Source organism: Epinephelus lanceolatus, chromosome 5, assembly GCF_041903045.1.
Source record: "Epinephelus lanceolatus isolate andai-2023 chromosome 5, ASM4190304v1, whole genome shotgun sequence".
Taxonomy (NCBI): Eukaryota; Metazoa; Chordata; class Actinopteri; order Perciformes; family Serranidae; genus Epinephelus; species Epinephelus lanceolatus.
In genome coordinates, this window is record NC_135738.1 from 44,018,050 (window position 1) to 44,034,288 (window position 16,239).

General features: G+C 39.0%; 1 protein-coding gene across 2 annotated transcripts; it reads right to left on the reverse strand.

Annotated features, from left to right (window-relative positions):
* Positions 1-1,058: 1,058 nt before the first annotated feature.
* gal (galanin/GMAP prepropeptide) lies at positions 1,059-15,043 on the reverse strand. 2 transcript variants are annotated; one of them, XM_033635667.2, is made up of 7 exons: positions 14,785-15,043; positions 14,531-14,611; positions 11,917-11,971; positions 9,649-9,720; positions 4,153-4,239; positions 3,952-4,023; positions 1,059-1,489 (listed from the first exon to the last, which is right to left on the reverse strand). In XM_033635667.2, the coding sequence occupies exons 2-7, from the start codon at positions 14,609-14,611 to the stop codon at positions 1,428-1,430; spliced, it is 429 nt and encodes a 142-aa protein (XP_033491558.1). In that variant the 5' UTR covers positions 14,785-15,043; the 3' UTR covers positions 1,059-1,427. The 2 variants fall into 2 exon arrangements, with proteins under 2 accessions (XP_033491558.1, XP_033491559.1); XM_033635668.2 differs by lacking the exon at positions 9,649-9,720 and having other exon boundaries at positions 14,785-14,967.
* Between the last annotated feature and the right edge of the window lie 1,196 nt (positions 15,044-16,239).

A 16,239-nucleotide genomic window follows, 5' to 3' on the forward strand; every position in this document is an offset into this window, starting at 1 on the left:
TGGTTAAGGGGGTAAAATTAGTGCGTTCACCTGGGTGTTGTATTTCCGTCACTGCCGATCAGAGCCAATAAATGCCGTGCCTACTGCAGAGTCATTTGACTGATATAAAGTATGAATGCAGATTGTAACCTTTCCCATTGCATACAAAGATGTTAGTGGGTTTTTTGTGCAGTGGGAAAGGGGCTTTTCGACGAAGCAAAAAATGTTTTACAGTCATAAGATGATGTAGTCATGATTGATGATCATTAGCTGTTTTGGTGCATCCTCCAGCACTTGATGCCCTGTGCACTGTGCCTGATGTGTTTAAGTGAATGTGGCCAGACCTGTTCTTTCTCTATTAACCCTTTAAAACCTGGAGCAACATCGCCTTGCTGGTGCTGCTTTCAGACGCCTTTATTTAAATTTTTGAACCCTGAGCAAACTGGTGTGATTTCTTTCAAAAACATGGGAAAAAAGGCAATGAGCAACTTAGTAAGAAATGTCCCACCAATTTCCCCAAAAAACAACCAAACAAACAAACAAACAAAAAACAAGTAGATTTAGAAAATTGTTTTCAAAAATATAGGGAAAAGTTTGAAAAATATGTTACAGAATTATTATGATTTTTAAGCATTCTTTCCAGGTCATTTGCGCCTTTATTTTTAACTTTCTTTCTTTCTTTTTTCTTTAAATTAATTTTTTCTTGTTTTTAATTTCCTTTTTTTTTTTTTTTTTTTTTTTACCAATTTCTTGCTAATTTTTTTTAGGTCATTTCTCCTTTGTTGCTCATTGCTTTCTTCCCATGTTTTCAAAAGAAATCAAGCCAATTTGCTCAGATTGAAAAGAGTTAATACGGGCGCAGAGATAATCCAGAACAGTTCTGTTATTGTTGGTGCTCTATCTCATAAGAAACCAGTAAAGTCATTGTTGACTTCAGACATTTTACAGAATAATAAATAGGCTCAAGCATGTGCTATTTGTTTGTTTGTTTGTTTTTTACTTAATTGCATCTGAAATTTGAGATATAATTATTGTGTTTGTGACTGATGCAAAGAGAGAAATTCAGATTGCTCATTGAGTCCAGTGCCATTTGTTTATTTATTTCACTCCATCCTCTGAAATCAGATAATAGTATATTAAGATGATAATACAGTGTTGGTTTCTGAACAGAGGTCCCTGTTACCAACATCCAACTACAGTCTGCAGACACTCACTGACCTTTGGTGGATATAAAGTTTTTATTTACACAGGAGCAGAAAGATCTGATGTTTGTATCGGGGAACAATTGATCTCAAAGAGTTAAAGGATCAGATCTTTGGTACCAGGACAAATCCAGTGTCAGAGTGTGAATGGAACTACAGTAAGGTAACATTTAAGGTAAAGGGAGGTCCAGACAGCAGAAACATAGACTTGGGTAGATGGAGATGAACTGCAGAGACGCAGATGCATTAAGGATTGGCCAGTTCGTCTGATGTCACAGAAGAAGGCAGGTTGTCCAAGGCTCCCATCTCTGTAGGCACACACACATATGGATATCTTAGTGTTCAGAGATCATTACTATATACATATGTGTCAGACAAGAGATTTGTCAGTTCAACCAATCAAAACTTTCTACTTGTGCACAATATATCTCCTATTCTAACAAGCAGAATGGCATGTAGTTTTTTGAGCCCAATCATGCAAAGATGTTGTTCTCTCTTATTTATTTTGTTTTTTCTGTGTATATGTTCATGTTTTTGTTTTTGTGTTGCAAAATCCTCAGTATTTTATTCCATCTAACACTTTTGTATTGTGGGACATAATAGACATTGTAATGCTGGGTTCACACTACACAACATTTTTGTCTGTTCCAACAGTCACTATGTCAGATTAGGCACAGTGGAGTCTTGGCCGACAGACATGAAAGACTACATGCTGGTCCACAACCTATCATCCCTGGTCGTTTTTCTCACTGTGTGTGTTGTCTTTGTGTTTTTCTTTTCCTATTTTACTATTATTATCATTATTATTATTTTTTCAGTCACTATGGCTGTTCATGTCCCAGCCGGAATGAGGAAATAACATTCTTTGCTAGCTTGATGCTAATGGCAGTATTTACAGTTGTACTGAAGTGCCTGTGCTCAGTGATACTGTTGCTCTCTTATGAAAACTCTCTTTGGTCCGGAACAGGCCAGCAGACTTCTGACAACAGTCAACATTTGTATGCCGGCCCATGTGGGTAGTAAATGGGCTGGAAAATGGGCCATATATGGGATTGTTCATGGGTTATATATTGGCCCCATGCCAATTGCCCACATGTGTGGGTTTACCCAAGTGGGCCCTAGATAAGATGCCCTTTTTGGGCCCATACCCTCTTGGTACCCAGGTAGCACTAGCATAACCACGTGGGGCCCACTTAGGTTAGGCCATCGATATGGGCAACTGGCATGGGGCCAACATGGAACCCATGGACAATCCCATATAGGGCCCATTTTTCAACCCATTAGGCCCGTTTCCACTGAAGAAGTTCCTGGTACTATTTGGGTGGCAGGAACTACTACAGGAACGTCCTCTCGTTCGGCCCTCTCAACCGCCGTGTCTCCACTGAGTGGAGTTGGAGGAAGGTTCCTGTAAAGTTACGGGCTGCCTCTGGATGTGACGTAATCGTTGCGCGACCATTCTGACCGGGGCGACGTAGGGACGCCGTTAGCCGATAGCGGTGTCTGTAATAACTCACTAAATGGCCCGTGAAAAAAATATTTTTTCCAGTGGATGTCTTAGTTACATAGCCTGGTTCCAGACCATAGACCCCGCCCACTCAACTGAGTAGGCTTGCATCTCTGGTCTGGCATACTTCAATGAATTTGCGATTTATCTCGTCCAAACGATGGATGGACCAATGAACGCCGGGGGTCTAGCGATTAACCAATCAGCGCCACGCTGATGTCAAGCTGTACGCCGGTGGGTAACTGGTAAGGATAGCAACAATGGCGACCGCTACAGATCCTACAGACCACATTAACAATGCTATCGAGGTATTTCGCCACTACTCGCATTAATGGAGGACCAAATTAAGGAAGCTGCTAAACTGGATTTAATGGCGATGCAGCTGGGCGTGCACGACAATGGAGACATTTTAAACGGGCAATGCTCGCTTGTTTTCGGCACCCCCGAGGCATGGATACTAATGACGTCAGATTCTGGGTGAGTCGTTGATCTCTACTGATTGGTTAGGGAAAAAATCAAATTCCCTCCCCCTTGTAAATCACCTTCAATGGAAGCCATGTCAGACTGAAGGTTCTGGGAGCTTCAGTCTGACACTCAGGCTATTAGTTACAAAATGATTGAGCTAACTGGAGTAGTTTCATGTTGTATCCGACAACGGGAGGCTTTTAACAGATGACATCCTGATGTTAGCTTTGCTGCTGCTGTTAGCTGTCCCTGTCAGCTGATGCTTTCTAGACATCGTGATTTCCCAAAAGTGAATAACTACCACTGATAGCAACACAAAACTGCTTTGCTAGCTCAATCATGTTGTAACTAAGATATCCGCTGGAAAGAATATTTTTTTCACGGGCCATTTAGTGAGGTTTTTTTACATGGCGGCGAAAGCTATATGAACGAGCTAACCCTTGTCTGCTGAGTTTTAAAAATGCCGGCTATTTTGTTGCTTTCTGTTGACGTCACATCCCTCCTTGAGTATATCCAATCAGCACCAAGTAATCCCCAAGCCCCAGCCAGGAGTTTTTTGGGGCTGTTCTGAGTACCTACTCCGAGGCAGGGACTTGTTTAGCCCCCGTAAAAGTTCCGGAACTCTGTCCTTCGGGGGTGGTTCCTGCGGTGGAGACACGCACCAACGGCCCCGGCCCCGTAAAATTACCCCGAAGTTCCTGCGGTGGAAACAGGCCTATTTACTACCCACATGGGCCCCACATACAAATGCTGGCTGTGTCCTCACGTTTGAGTTTGTTAAAACAGAAATGATGAGCATACCTTTAAGCTTTAGGTATGACAGGAAGTCAATGACAGTGTGGATGATGTCTCCATCTGCTATTCTCAGGGCACCTGTGGAGGCAAAGCAACAAAGTGCAGCCAGCCGTCATGTCACTGAGAGGTTACACAACAAATTCACAGTGTATCTTTTAACAAACAATAGCTAAAGATTGTTCTTTTTACTGCATGTGATAGACAGACCTGTTCTGAAGTCCTCCTCCTGGCCCATGTCCCTCTTGCCAGCCAGACCTGGCTTGTCTCCAAGTGTCCTGTGTCCATCTATGCCATCTGGACAATGAGGAGTGATCACAATCGATATAGTCATACAAACAGCAGCAGTGTTAACTGAGCATTTGATTTCACTGGTTGCAGCTCTAAGCTCAACTCACTTGAAATGATGAAAAGTTAAACTGCAGTTCAACTTGATAGAAGTATCATAACAGCTATTAAGTTAAAACAGTTTCATTTTCAAGAAAATCTTTTCCAGCTCATCCAGGTGTTCCCATATTTCAGCTGGGAATGAAAATCTTTTATATTTGCTTGACAAAAAAAAAAAAAAAAGATTTGACTTTATCAAGCTCAAGCTGTTGTGTGCTACATTAACATAGTATCAACTGAAAACACACACACACACACACACACACACACACACACATATCCTAATTATCCCACTGTTAAAGAAGTATCATACATTAGACACACATACATACACAGTGTACACACGGCACACCTCTACCTAATCTCGTAATCAGAGCTAAAGGACATTGTTGTACACTTGGTTATTTCAGCATGGTATTTGGTTTGTAATGGTTTGGTTCAATTTCCAAAGTTTTACGGACCACCTGCAGGGCTTGGCTCATGGAATTGCAGTAAAACAGAGATTTGACCAATAGAGGAAATAAAAAAGGAGACATCTAAACAAGATGGACTGCAGTTTGAACACACAAGGAAATGCATTAAAAATAATAATAACAATGAAAAACTGAAAATAAAAAAGAAATGGAAAAGCAAAGTGATTAGCCACGGCGGAGGGTGCATCATTAGCTCTCAGTGTATTCCTTTGGGCCTTTCACAGTGACATGTCTTTGACAGAGTTAAGTCCTCATCCTATGAGCTCTCCAACATTTACAAATTTGCAAACACCTTTTTTAATGCGTTAAAGTGGTCCATGGTAGCCCTACCATGGAACAGATCAGAACACACTGGTCAAAACAAACATGTTAACCAGTGATGTTTTTACAGTATCATACCAGAATGCTTAGACTGACACTGAATATTGCCCATTGGAAGAGGGGGAGAGACATTGTTTTAGCCTGCCGAGCTAACAATCACAAATGAATGCAAAAATAAAGCTCCAGGTCTCGGGGTGGGGTCAAGTCTCACTTAAGTTGGGTCTTAAAGACAAGGGCACAGGAAGGGGTCAGGTTTCAGAACTCCTCAGTACAGATAGGTCTGTGTGAAGCCTGCTTGGTAGACAATGTTGGGGGTAATGCCTTACAGTAATATATTATCTTCTAGCAGTAATAAAGTAATATAACATGTTCCCAACAGGATTTTGCGTAATATTATTACATTAACAATGTTAAATGTTTTCATTTTTCATTCAACCACACTGCTCCACACTGCACACAACTTGTCATGTTATTATATGCTATATCAAAGAAGGGTGCCGGTGATCGACACATCTGGGTCATGTTGTACTGTGCATTATCATGGTCATTGCGTGTTTCCATTAACACACCTGCAATGTCTAAAATGCATCTTTTTCTACTTTTGCATCCTATAGGCTGCTAGAAAGCAGCGGGGATAAGGAGCTGGCCTCCGGTTTATTTTTTCCGCATCCCAGTGATCAGCACATCTGGGTGATGTTAGTACCCTACTCATACCCCCTACACCTGCAGAGCAACACCGGCACACAGTCCCATTGTATGCATACCTCTCTCTCTGGTGTAGCACTGTGCACACACCCAGTGCCTGCTCGTATGTGCTCTTCTTTCTTCTCTGAAAACGTAATGTGTGCTCACATTATATATGATCCAGAGGTTTAGGAGGTTTTTACCAGGAGCTGAATTATCCACAGAGGTCTCCTCCTCTCCAAAACAAACTGACGTGGTGATTCAAACCGGTACAAACACAGAATAAAGCAGTTTTATGTTACAAATCAGTGTTTCTCTGATGCTGTTTGGCACATTGGAGACAGGCTGCCAGACTAGCCGCTGCTAATGGATGCTCACCTTTTTTTTCTGATAACTTAAAATTCAGACGTTCAGGAGGTTTTTTTTTTTTTATCAGAGGCCGAATTATCTGCAGAGGTCTGCAGCTGCACCTGTTTCATGTTAAAAAATATGTGTTTTTTCAGGATGTTGCCTGTTGGAAAGGGGCTTCTAACTATGGTGGCCAACACAAAAAACAAGGATGACCCTATTGAAAGCCAGTGTTAGAGTTGTTTGTGTTCTGGGTGAATGATTCTAAATTTTGATTCTTGTTTCCAGGTGAAAAAAATAACATTAAACATTGAAGAAAACATACTTTTTATATTTATATTCAATCTCTGCCAATATATCTCCCCAAATGCTACAAACTGGACCCTTAAAGACTCTTCTCACCATCTAGATAAAATACATACAGCATAGGTATATTTTAACAAGTAGGTATGTAATGGCTACCTGGATAGAATACAGAGTTGCAAGTTAGAAAACAGATCCTGGTAATATCTTCAAACAGCACTAAGTGATGTTACAGGAAATGGCCTGTTTTTGCTCCTTCAGAAAAACAGATGCTTCATTCTGTGACTCTAATTTAATAATAACACAGCAGGTGTCTACAAACTGGAGCTCACAAAGAATCTTTTCAGGCTTGTCTGCTGATGATACATGACAATGTATTTTCACGAAACTGCAGGAAATATCTCCCTTACCTGTTTTGTTTGACTTTGCAGCATTACTCACTAGTGTTTTTCAAGTATATGTCTTTATCTTTACGTTCACACACTCAATACACAACTTTAAATTATGAGTGGTCATAATGTGTGGTGGTTGAAGAGGAAGGACATTAAGTGCCTGGAAGTGTTTGACTCATCTTACTGGCTTCCTCATTAGCTAAAGTAGTGCTTGAGGTTATGTTGAACTATAAGTCCAATTAAAATACATGACATTGGAGTCACCAGAAGGAGGGTAAACAGTGCATTTTATTTTAATGGTTTTATGTTTCAAGTATAAACTACTCCTCCTTTATATTAATTTGCATTATATATATCCTGCAATGTTTTATGCCATGTGTTTTACCATCAAAATTATTATGCAGTATGTCTGTAGCATGTAGCATGTTTGGTTAAAAATTCAGAACTTCTTATTTAATTCATAAATTAAATTAAAAGTTAAATTGTTTTTACACTGTCCTTATCAGTGTCAGTTAGCAAATTACTGTAAAAATCCACAATAAAACGATATATAAAACAATAAAAAGCTGGACTGAAAAATGCCTTTGTTTGTTAATGTCATATATGGCTGAACTATAGGTCTGTAGGAGCCAACACCCTGGAAATGTGTCACTGCCATAATAACATTTAACTGCACTGTAGCTCTGTATAAGCAACACAACTGTTTTTCCTCACACTCTTATATTGCAAAATAACAGCAGCACCAATGGTTTCACAGAGGGACTCTAAATTAAAAATACTACTAAATACGCAACAACCAACAAATAAAATTCACTCCAGTATAAACAAAGTTTTTTAATGGAGAAAATGCTCAATTTTTCATTCCAAGTCCCGTGAAGAATTTAGTGGGGTTTGTATGTAGCCATTTTGAAATAGCTTAATTTAACATTAAGTTGTCTTAACTTCCTCTATTAGTGATTTCTGACATTAAAATAAACTAACAGAAGCTGATGTACACATTTTTGCTGTGCAAACAAAAAGCTAGCATATTCCTCAGAGATGTGAGTGCAGGTAAAACGAGTGTGGGCTATTTAATGTAAGAGGCCTTACTATAGGTCCATTACAAAGTTGCCTTTCAACAGTCTAATTTCAACATGTTGTCACTCCAAACTCATCAAATATGCCAGCTTGGTGAGTGGCCCTACACTTCAAACTAGACTTGGGCAGTATCACGGTATTACGGTTTACTAGTTTATTTAGAGATCCGGATGGTTTAATTTTCAATACTTTCAAAAATACAGATGACCTCTTTCTATTAAACTCATATGCAGATGCTATAACAAGGATGTATTGTATGTAGAGCACATCATGCGCCACCAGAGGTCAGTCTCTACTGGTGCAACAGCCAGCTGAGCTGAGACATAAGGCAATTGTCATTGGTGGGTATAACATTACAGGACTGTAAGCAACCAGCCAGCAACAACAGAGAGAGACCGTGGAGAAAAATGGCATATTTTCACATCTAGCTCAGTGAATTAAGGTATTATTAAGGGATTTCGGTGATTGTTGGAGCAATGGTCTAACTAACTGAATGACTAAAAGACAAGCTGAGATGATTTTGGTGGTTGGCCTTATTTGTCAAGTTTGAATGAGTTAACGAGGCAGTTAAGCTGGTATTAGTTCAGCTGAATTTAAATTCAGAGGGTTGGCGGCTGTGGGCTATTTCTCCATGTAATAAGTAAAATAGGTAAAAGAATATTTCCTTTTTTGACTTTTTTTTTAAATTTATATGGTTTACCATCATATATCATATACCTGGGTGAAATTTCACATAAGTATGAAGAAAATAAATTCCACCCAAGGCTATTTCAAACTACAACGCTCTAGGTACCCCTCTAGCATCAGTTTTGGTCACTCAAGGACAACACATCAATCTGCTCATTACATGCATAGTGTCTCTTCAAAAAAAATGCTATAATAATGCAAAATGGCTGCCATATAACCTTCATTGGCAGTTTCATCTAAATGAAATCCATTTTTAATATTGACATAATCACCTCAGCTAATAATTGTTCATATGTGGCAGGGGGCCAGATTAGGGGGCGGGGGCCAGCTGCTTCTCACTTCATATTGGTTGTGAAAGAAAAAAAAAAGCAAGACAAACGCAATTGTTTCATCTTTCTATGAAAATGTATTCAACTTTCCACCACTCCTGAAAGTGGTGCTCCTCACTGTTGACTTAATGCCTCTTTGCCATGATCATGTCTGCGTGGACAGTCCTGCCATTGTGAGTTGAACAGAAAAAAATGCAGAGTGATCTGAATAACCAATATTGTGTGGTGGGCTACAAAAATAATATTTTGAAAGTCAAGCCGCACACCACCTAAAATTGGTCTGCAGGCCACAACTGGCCACTGGGCCGGACTTTGGACATGCCTTATATACGGTAACTAACCATTTCTACCACTTAAGGCATTTTAATCTAGTGTGCTAAATGTTTAGGGTTATGATCTTTTTAAAATAATGTGTGAATGCTCACAAGAGATCTTCCTGTTATTCCAATACAGTCTTCATCACAGAAACACAGTTGAGCCCACTGTGCCACACCTTTCCAACAGACACTCTGAGATCAACATGCGTTTCTTTGCTCTTAACACAGAGGGAAAGCAATGTTTGGAATGCGAAAGCACAGACAGCAGTAGGAAGACGGATGTCCTCTCTTGATGAGTGACAGAAGCAGCTATGAGGCGGGATGTTTGTACAGAGCAATTCCTGGCCTGACACCAAGGCCCTGCAGCGGCCGTACGTTTCTATCTTACATTGATTGACCAGCTCGTCTCTGCCTCTGGCACTGGGAGAATCCTTTATCTGAATAAGGTGATCAATACGACCTGAAACACAGGATGAGGCAGGAGCAACCTTTACCTGGGCTTCACACAAACAAACACACGCACGCACACACACACACACACACACACACACACACACACAAAGGACAAACATTTTCAGGGTTCCTGTTGTGGACTGATTTGAACCCTACAATGGGTAAGAACATACACACACATACACACATGGAAACCATCTGGATAGCTAGTGTTCACGGTAATGAGGCTATCTTTAAATTACACTAAATGAGCTAACACAGTGGAGACAGTGGACAGGGACAAAGAAACAGAACATTGATTCACAGAAGATGAGTTTGACCTTTTCTGTTCTAAGTCATGTTACACAGGCATCATTTTCAAACAATACAGATGAGCTCAGACTCTATAATCGTGAAAGATATATTACATTTCTGGGTCTGGAACAAAGACTTCTATCCACCCCCCACTTTAGGTTAAAGCTACTAATGAACATCTTTATGCTGAAACAAAATTTGACATTTTGGGAAAAAGGCTTATTCACTTTCTTGCTGAAAGTTAGTTGAGAAGATTGATATGACCACCATATCTGTCAATTTAAAAAGTATGTTATTTTGTCTTTTTTAACTGGACTCTGATTTCCCACATTTTTTGTGTTTAAGTGACTAATGGAGACAATTTTTTAAACTGGTCAAGTTCTGAGAGAGACCGCTGCAGCAGCATTCCAGGTTGTATGTAATAATCCCTGCGGGCAATTGTGCACCGTCACTGTACATCCACTAAAAGGGTTTGTGCCCATTCAAAGAAATGCAGTTTTCAGCAGTTTTTGGCTTTGTTTTTCAGTCTCAGAGGTTGCTGCTTGAGTTCACTGCACACTGGCAAAAAATCAAAAACTGCTTGACTTGAAGCAATCTCAGTCAACTGAGGGGTCTCTGACTGATGATTTGAATATCTGACTTTAAGGGCGCTATTTCTCTTTAATGTCCTTCCTGTAATGTTGTCAGACATCTATAATAATAATCTCAGCCTGTCAGTGGCAAAAACAAAGGCTCTCGCCGAAATCATTCACTCATTCACCACTCCCTACTCACTATGTGAGTTCTATGTAGAGCACCATATAGTGAACTCAAATGCAACACAAAAAACACTTTTGGACACTACTCAGGTCATTTTCTTTGAGCTTGTAATTATGTCATTGCTATTGTTAAATTAAAAGGTCATATTAACATTAGCTGCTGAACCATCCATTACAAATACTGACATTCATATTTGTGATAAAAACATGAAATTATACTGAGCGTATTCTCCCAAATTAATAAATAACATTACAACATACTTTGTCGCCGTGTGTTGTGCTATGAGATGCACTGCTCTCAAGGCTGTAGCCATGGAGTCAACATTGGGGGGGGGGACCAAATCTGCACGCCCCCCCAAACACACACACCCTTACTTCCTGCCATTGAAATTCTAAAGTAAAATATGTACAAATTCACTAACATATCTTGGACAAACCACACACAGAAGTGCAATACTTGAACCGAGAGTAATAAGAACTATTAACACTACTTAATGTGTGTTTTGAGTGTGTTTTGATTCAACTTAACTTTACAGTACTTCACAGAAACCCTACTGCCGACTAGTGTTTTGGAGGTATAACTGCAGAGTAACACAGACATGCCACCACACAACTATAAACCTGCCTTTAGCCTCCAAATGTGAGTGTTATTTTGCAACCCCACGGCTTTTTCCAGTGGCTTTTCAGCCCCCAAACATGGGTGTTTTTTTGCAACCCCTGAAACCGAGACATTGTTGATTTTCCAGAGGGGATTGTGCCCCCAAAATGGGTTATGTTGAGTCAAAACATGATAGTATCCCAACCATAACCAAGTGGTTTTGGTGCCTAACTCTAACCACACATTAAGCACAGCATTCTTGACATGTAAAGTTTCAACATTTGTATTACATATCATCATGCAAATGTAACACATCTGTGGGTTGAGGAAACGTACAATGGCAACATTTTTTCTGACGATTGGGTTGAATATGACAGAAAAACATTTGGACATATTGGAAGCACATGATGATTGCTGTGAAAGCACATGATGATTTTCACAAAGTCTCGTCCCAAAACTACATTTCCAGATCTCTTGAAGTGAATTTTTGGATAATAACTGATTACTGATGCAGTGTGACAGTAGGATGCGTATGTGTGAAGTCAGTACTTACGGGGACCTAACAGGTAGCCAGCACTGTTCAGTGTCCAACCACGTTTCTCCTTCGCCTGCAGACACACAGTGATCAGATCATGAACAAGGACACACAGACACACAAAGGTTAATTGTTTAATGTTGATTATTTTATGTTTTCTTTCATCAAGTGAGTCTTAAAATAGAAAATATGCTCATATTCAGAGTACATTTGAAGATGGATTAGTAAAGTCAATAAATGAACTTTAGATGTAGCCTACCAACTAGGGATGCACGCTAATATCGGCACATCATTGGTATCAGCTGATATTGGCTTTAAAATGAAGTATCAGAATCGGCCAACCAGCTTTTTCTATTTTTTTTGTTTGTTTGTTTGTTTTTACAATGAATGAGTATTACATACATTGAAAACATTCTATTTCATTTCTCCATCTGCTAGTGGGCCATCAGGATAAATGTATGCATGCATAATATGATGTTATTTCCACTACTGAAGAGTCTTGATGATCACTAAAACTAGGTGGGAAAAAGGTGGATATACTGACATCGGTATTAGTTATCTGTCGAATGAGTTGTTATATATTGGCATATCGGATATCAGCAAAAAATCCAACAGCGTGCATCCCTACGATCTACCATCATTCTCTCACACATTGTGCACATATCTTAGCACAAACCGAACAGCCAGAGTGTGTATTATTCTATCAACTCCCATATTAACTTAACTTAATTGTAAATGTCATACTTTTACATTATTATTATTAATAATATATATTATATAATAGTTTTATATCGCAAATTTCATGCAGAGATGCGCTAAAAGTGCTTAACAAGACAAGATCAGATGGAAATAAACAGTATGGGATAACGGGGCACAACCTATGGTAAGTGGTTACACAGGATCGATCCTTTTGTGCTTCCAGACAGTTGACCACAATACCACCAAACAGTGACCCGTGAGACTGGATGTGTCTCGGTGGAGTTTAGTGACAAAGAGTTTTTTCCGCCAAATTAATGCATCTCTTTGACATATTTGTTTTTTTGACTACAGAGCTGTCTGTGTAAGTCAGCTAAAACAACCATATATCATCTTAATAACTGTCTTTTTGCCTAATACATAGCACTGTTTTGAACTAGAGGAGAGCAGGGCACAACCTAACACATTTTAGTTTTAGCTAAATGTTATTTTTTTAAAAATCAGATTTTGTTTTGTGATATTCTAACAACATGCACATCTCTGCTACAAATGAACAGTTGTTTTATTCTAGAACTTACCTTTCTTTAACAATTGCACTTGGAAGTGGTAGGAGTGAAATGTTACCCCATGGGTGGGGTCAACCGTAACAGGTTATTTGTAACACTTGCTGGAAAAGTCTGTTTAACACAATTAGTTGAGGTCAATCTATATACTATAGATTGATGCTGTTTATGGCAGTGTTATTATGAAGATATTAGAAATGTGCTGATGTTTTCACACACAGCACTATAAAATAGATATTAAGGAGAGAGGTGTGATGTATCATGTATTGCAAAAAGGCTTAATGCTTATTTTCTTCAAGGTTGTTTCATAAATGTGTATTATTGAATTTGTGCTCATTCTAAGGAAGTGTAACGAAGAACTGAATGACTTTAAAACTGATCATTTACTTTTTTTTATAGTTCAGATTTCTGTGTTTCCCTGGGACAAAAGAAGACTAAATAAAATTAAAAACCTAAAGAAACACCAATATAGAAACATCGCTGTTGGTTGTCTGCAAAATTGTTAATTTCAACACTGGTATCAGTATCAGCCCAGAATTTCAAAATTGATGCATCTGTAGTTCAATTAGAAAGTTAATTTGTACATTTTATTATAATTCTACAATAACATATATTCATTTATTGTTTATTCTTCTTAACAAGTAAATTTGTAATTTTTTTTTATTGAATATTGATTTATATTATCATTCTAATTCCACTGGTTTTTGGATTTCCAAACATCTATCCATCCCTCATCTAACCGCCAATGCTTCATGAATGGAGAGGAGAAATCAGCCCAAAGTTATGTGTATATATTATATTTTTCTCTTTTCATCCGTGATAGATTGATGGATAGATGTATGTAGATACCTATCTCTCCATCTACATCAGGGGAAGGATTCTCAATACATGTATCCATCTGTTAGTCTATATGAATATAAACTATTTTAAAATATGAGTACTGAATGTATGAATATTGACATGACTGTGAAAATGTGTCAGTAACATACCTGACAAATTAAAAATACAAAGTATCTCATTTAATTGAGGACATTAGTTCAAACTGAGGTGCAAAAACATAAAATGCGCTAGATGGCTGAGTTAACGCGAACATCGCTGTGTGGAAATGTATCCGTCAACAAAACTTTATCAGTGTTACCAATACACTTGACGCAAACTGAAAGCCGAATTAAAAAGAGCTTTAATTTCTTTTAAAAAATTCTAAGGGAGTTTGCCGTTCTCAGATCCATTGTAATTTTATATTGTGTATTTGCCTGTTTTGCATTGGTATCTTAGATTGTGTTTTAATATATCTGAATAATGCGACACCTTATTGGATATACAACACACATTAACAATAAAGCTGTGCTGAATGTTAAATTTAAACATCTTACCGCAAGGACCAAGCCGATGGTCTCTGACAGAGCTGCGCAAAAGATGAGCGACACGCAAAAAATCCCAAAGCACCTCTGCATCTAAGAAAGAGAGAAAAGAAACCATCAGCTTCAACAGCAAAGTGTTTGGATACGTTTTTACTGAAGATGAATGTCATCAGCGAACATGCAGGACAACTTTCTCCATCATATGTGTGCAGTTTAGTCGACACTTTTCCAGAGAATAAAAAGAAGAAAGTAAAGGAGTGACTTACCTTTGATGTGACTGTCCCGTCTGTTCCACTCTGAAGTCAGCGGCACAAGTTGGCTGGTGTGTGTAACACTCAGTGGTTCGGATGAAACGAGGACTCCATCCACCTTTTATGTCTTTCCAGCCCGACCCTGCTGCTGTCAGCTGGCGTCAGCAGCTCCCTCCTGCAGACAGGATGAGCAGGTCACGAACGCAACGCATAATGAAATTCAATAATATCATATAATGCCATCATCAGATTTTTCTATGTCGCCTTTGGAGACTTTGGATTGAATTTAAAAAAGGGGGGAAATACGTCTGCGCTGTTTTTCTGTCCTGATCTGATGTGTGACTTTAACAAGCATGTTCCAGCTGCAGCCTCTGAAGGAGCAGACGATCAATAAAACTGTGAGTCAATAATCATCATTGATTTTATGGCTCCTGTTTTTTTTCTTTTTAATTATAATGTCATGATTAGTTTCTTGTTTTTTATATCTTTCACAGTTTGCCTTGGTGCATTTTTTTGTTGAATATTATATATCAACTTTTGTAAATGGTGTGACACTTGTAGCACAGCAGTAGCAATACAGATGTGTAATACAGATGGAAAATAACAGTATAACTTGGCCTTACTGTCATAGACCTAATATTACTACACCGAAGTGACACCCACAAGAGGGTAACAAAGACCTGCCAGAGGACTCTGGACCATCACAGCCTCCAAGGGCCTGATCAGTTTTTAGCATGACTCGTGCAGTTAAACACAAATTTACAAAAGAATAAGCATATAGCCAGAGAGGATGGAATTTGGATATGAGGCCATCACATAGTCTCTCATGTTTAAGGACACTTTGCAGAAAAATTCCATCAATTTCACTTGTGCAAAACACACAATGTCACATGTGATCTCATGTGAAATATGCTGAAGACATGATTTTCATAGGGGAAACTTAACATAATGGAAACATAGTGGAATGTGTAAGGCCCATGTAAATTCCCATGTGAAACCTATGGTGACATGTTTTCCACATAAAACTGGCACTTGGGCAGTGACTTCCGGTGTCAGACTGTGGCCGGTCACCATCATCAGGGGGAAACGCGGTGGAACGACAATAAAAATTAAGGTGGTGGCAGTCAGTGTAGGGCAAGCAGTAGGGGTGGTCGATGGGTCCAATGACCACCAACTTTCAGTTGGGAGGCTGGTGTTTGCTTCCTGTAAGATTGTAAAGCCAAACCCTGTTCTTTTATCCTAAACCATTTGCTTTTGTTGCCTAAATCCAACCGTGTGCGTGTTGAAGGAAAAAAATAGCATTTTGCAGGGTTGTAACAGCGTAGTGCATTTATTTTGAAAGAGACTGTATGCAAACTGTACATTTCTTGTGAAAACAGAAGTGTATTTTGAAAATAGATAAAGCATGCGTCCCAAACTGTCAACAACCAACGCACCCAGGGTACCTAGCACGTCATATCTCGATGTGGA

Excerpts from the sequence above, each read along its gene's own strand:
- gal (XM_033635667.2), bottom strand. The coding sequence starts at position 14,611 with ATGCAGAGGTGCTTTGGGATTTTTTGCGTGTCGCTCATCTTTTGCGCA. Across the intron at positions 11,972-14,530 it reads CCATCGGCTTGGTCCTTGCG|GCGAAGGAGAAACGTGGTTG; the intron begins GTAAGATGTTTA and ends GTGTGTCTGCAG. Across the intron at positions 4,024-4,152 it reads GGAGGAGGACTTCAGAACAG|GTGCCCTGAGAATAGCAGAT; the intron begins GTCTGTCTATCA and ends TTGCCTCCACAG.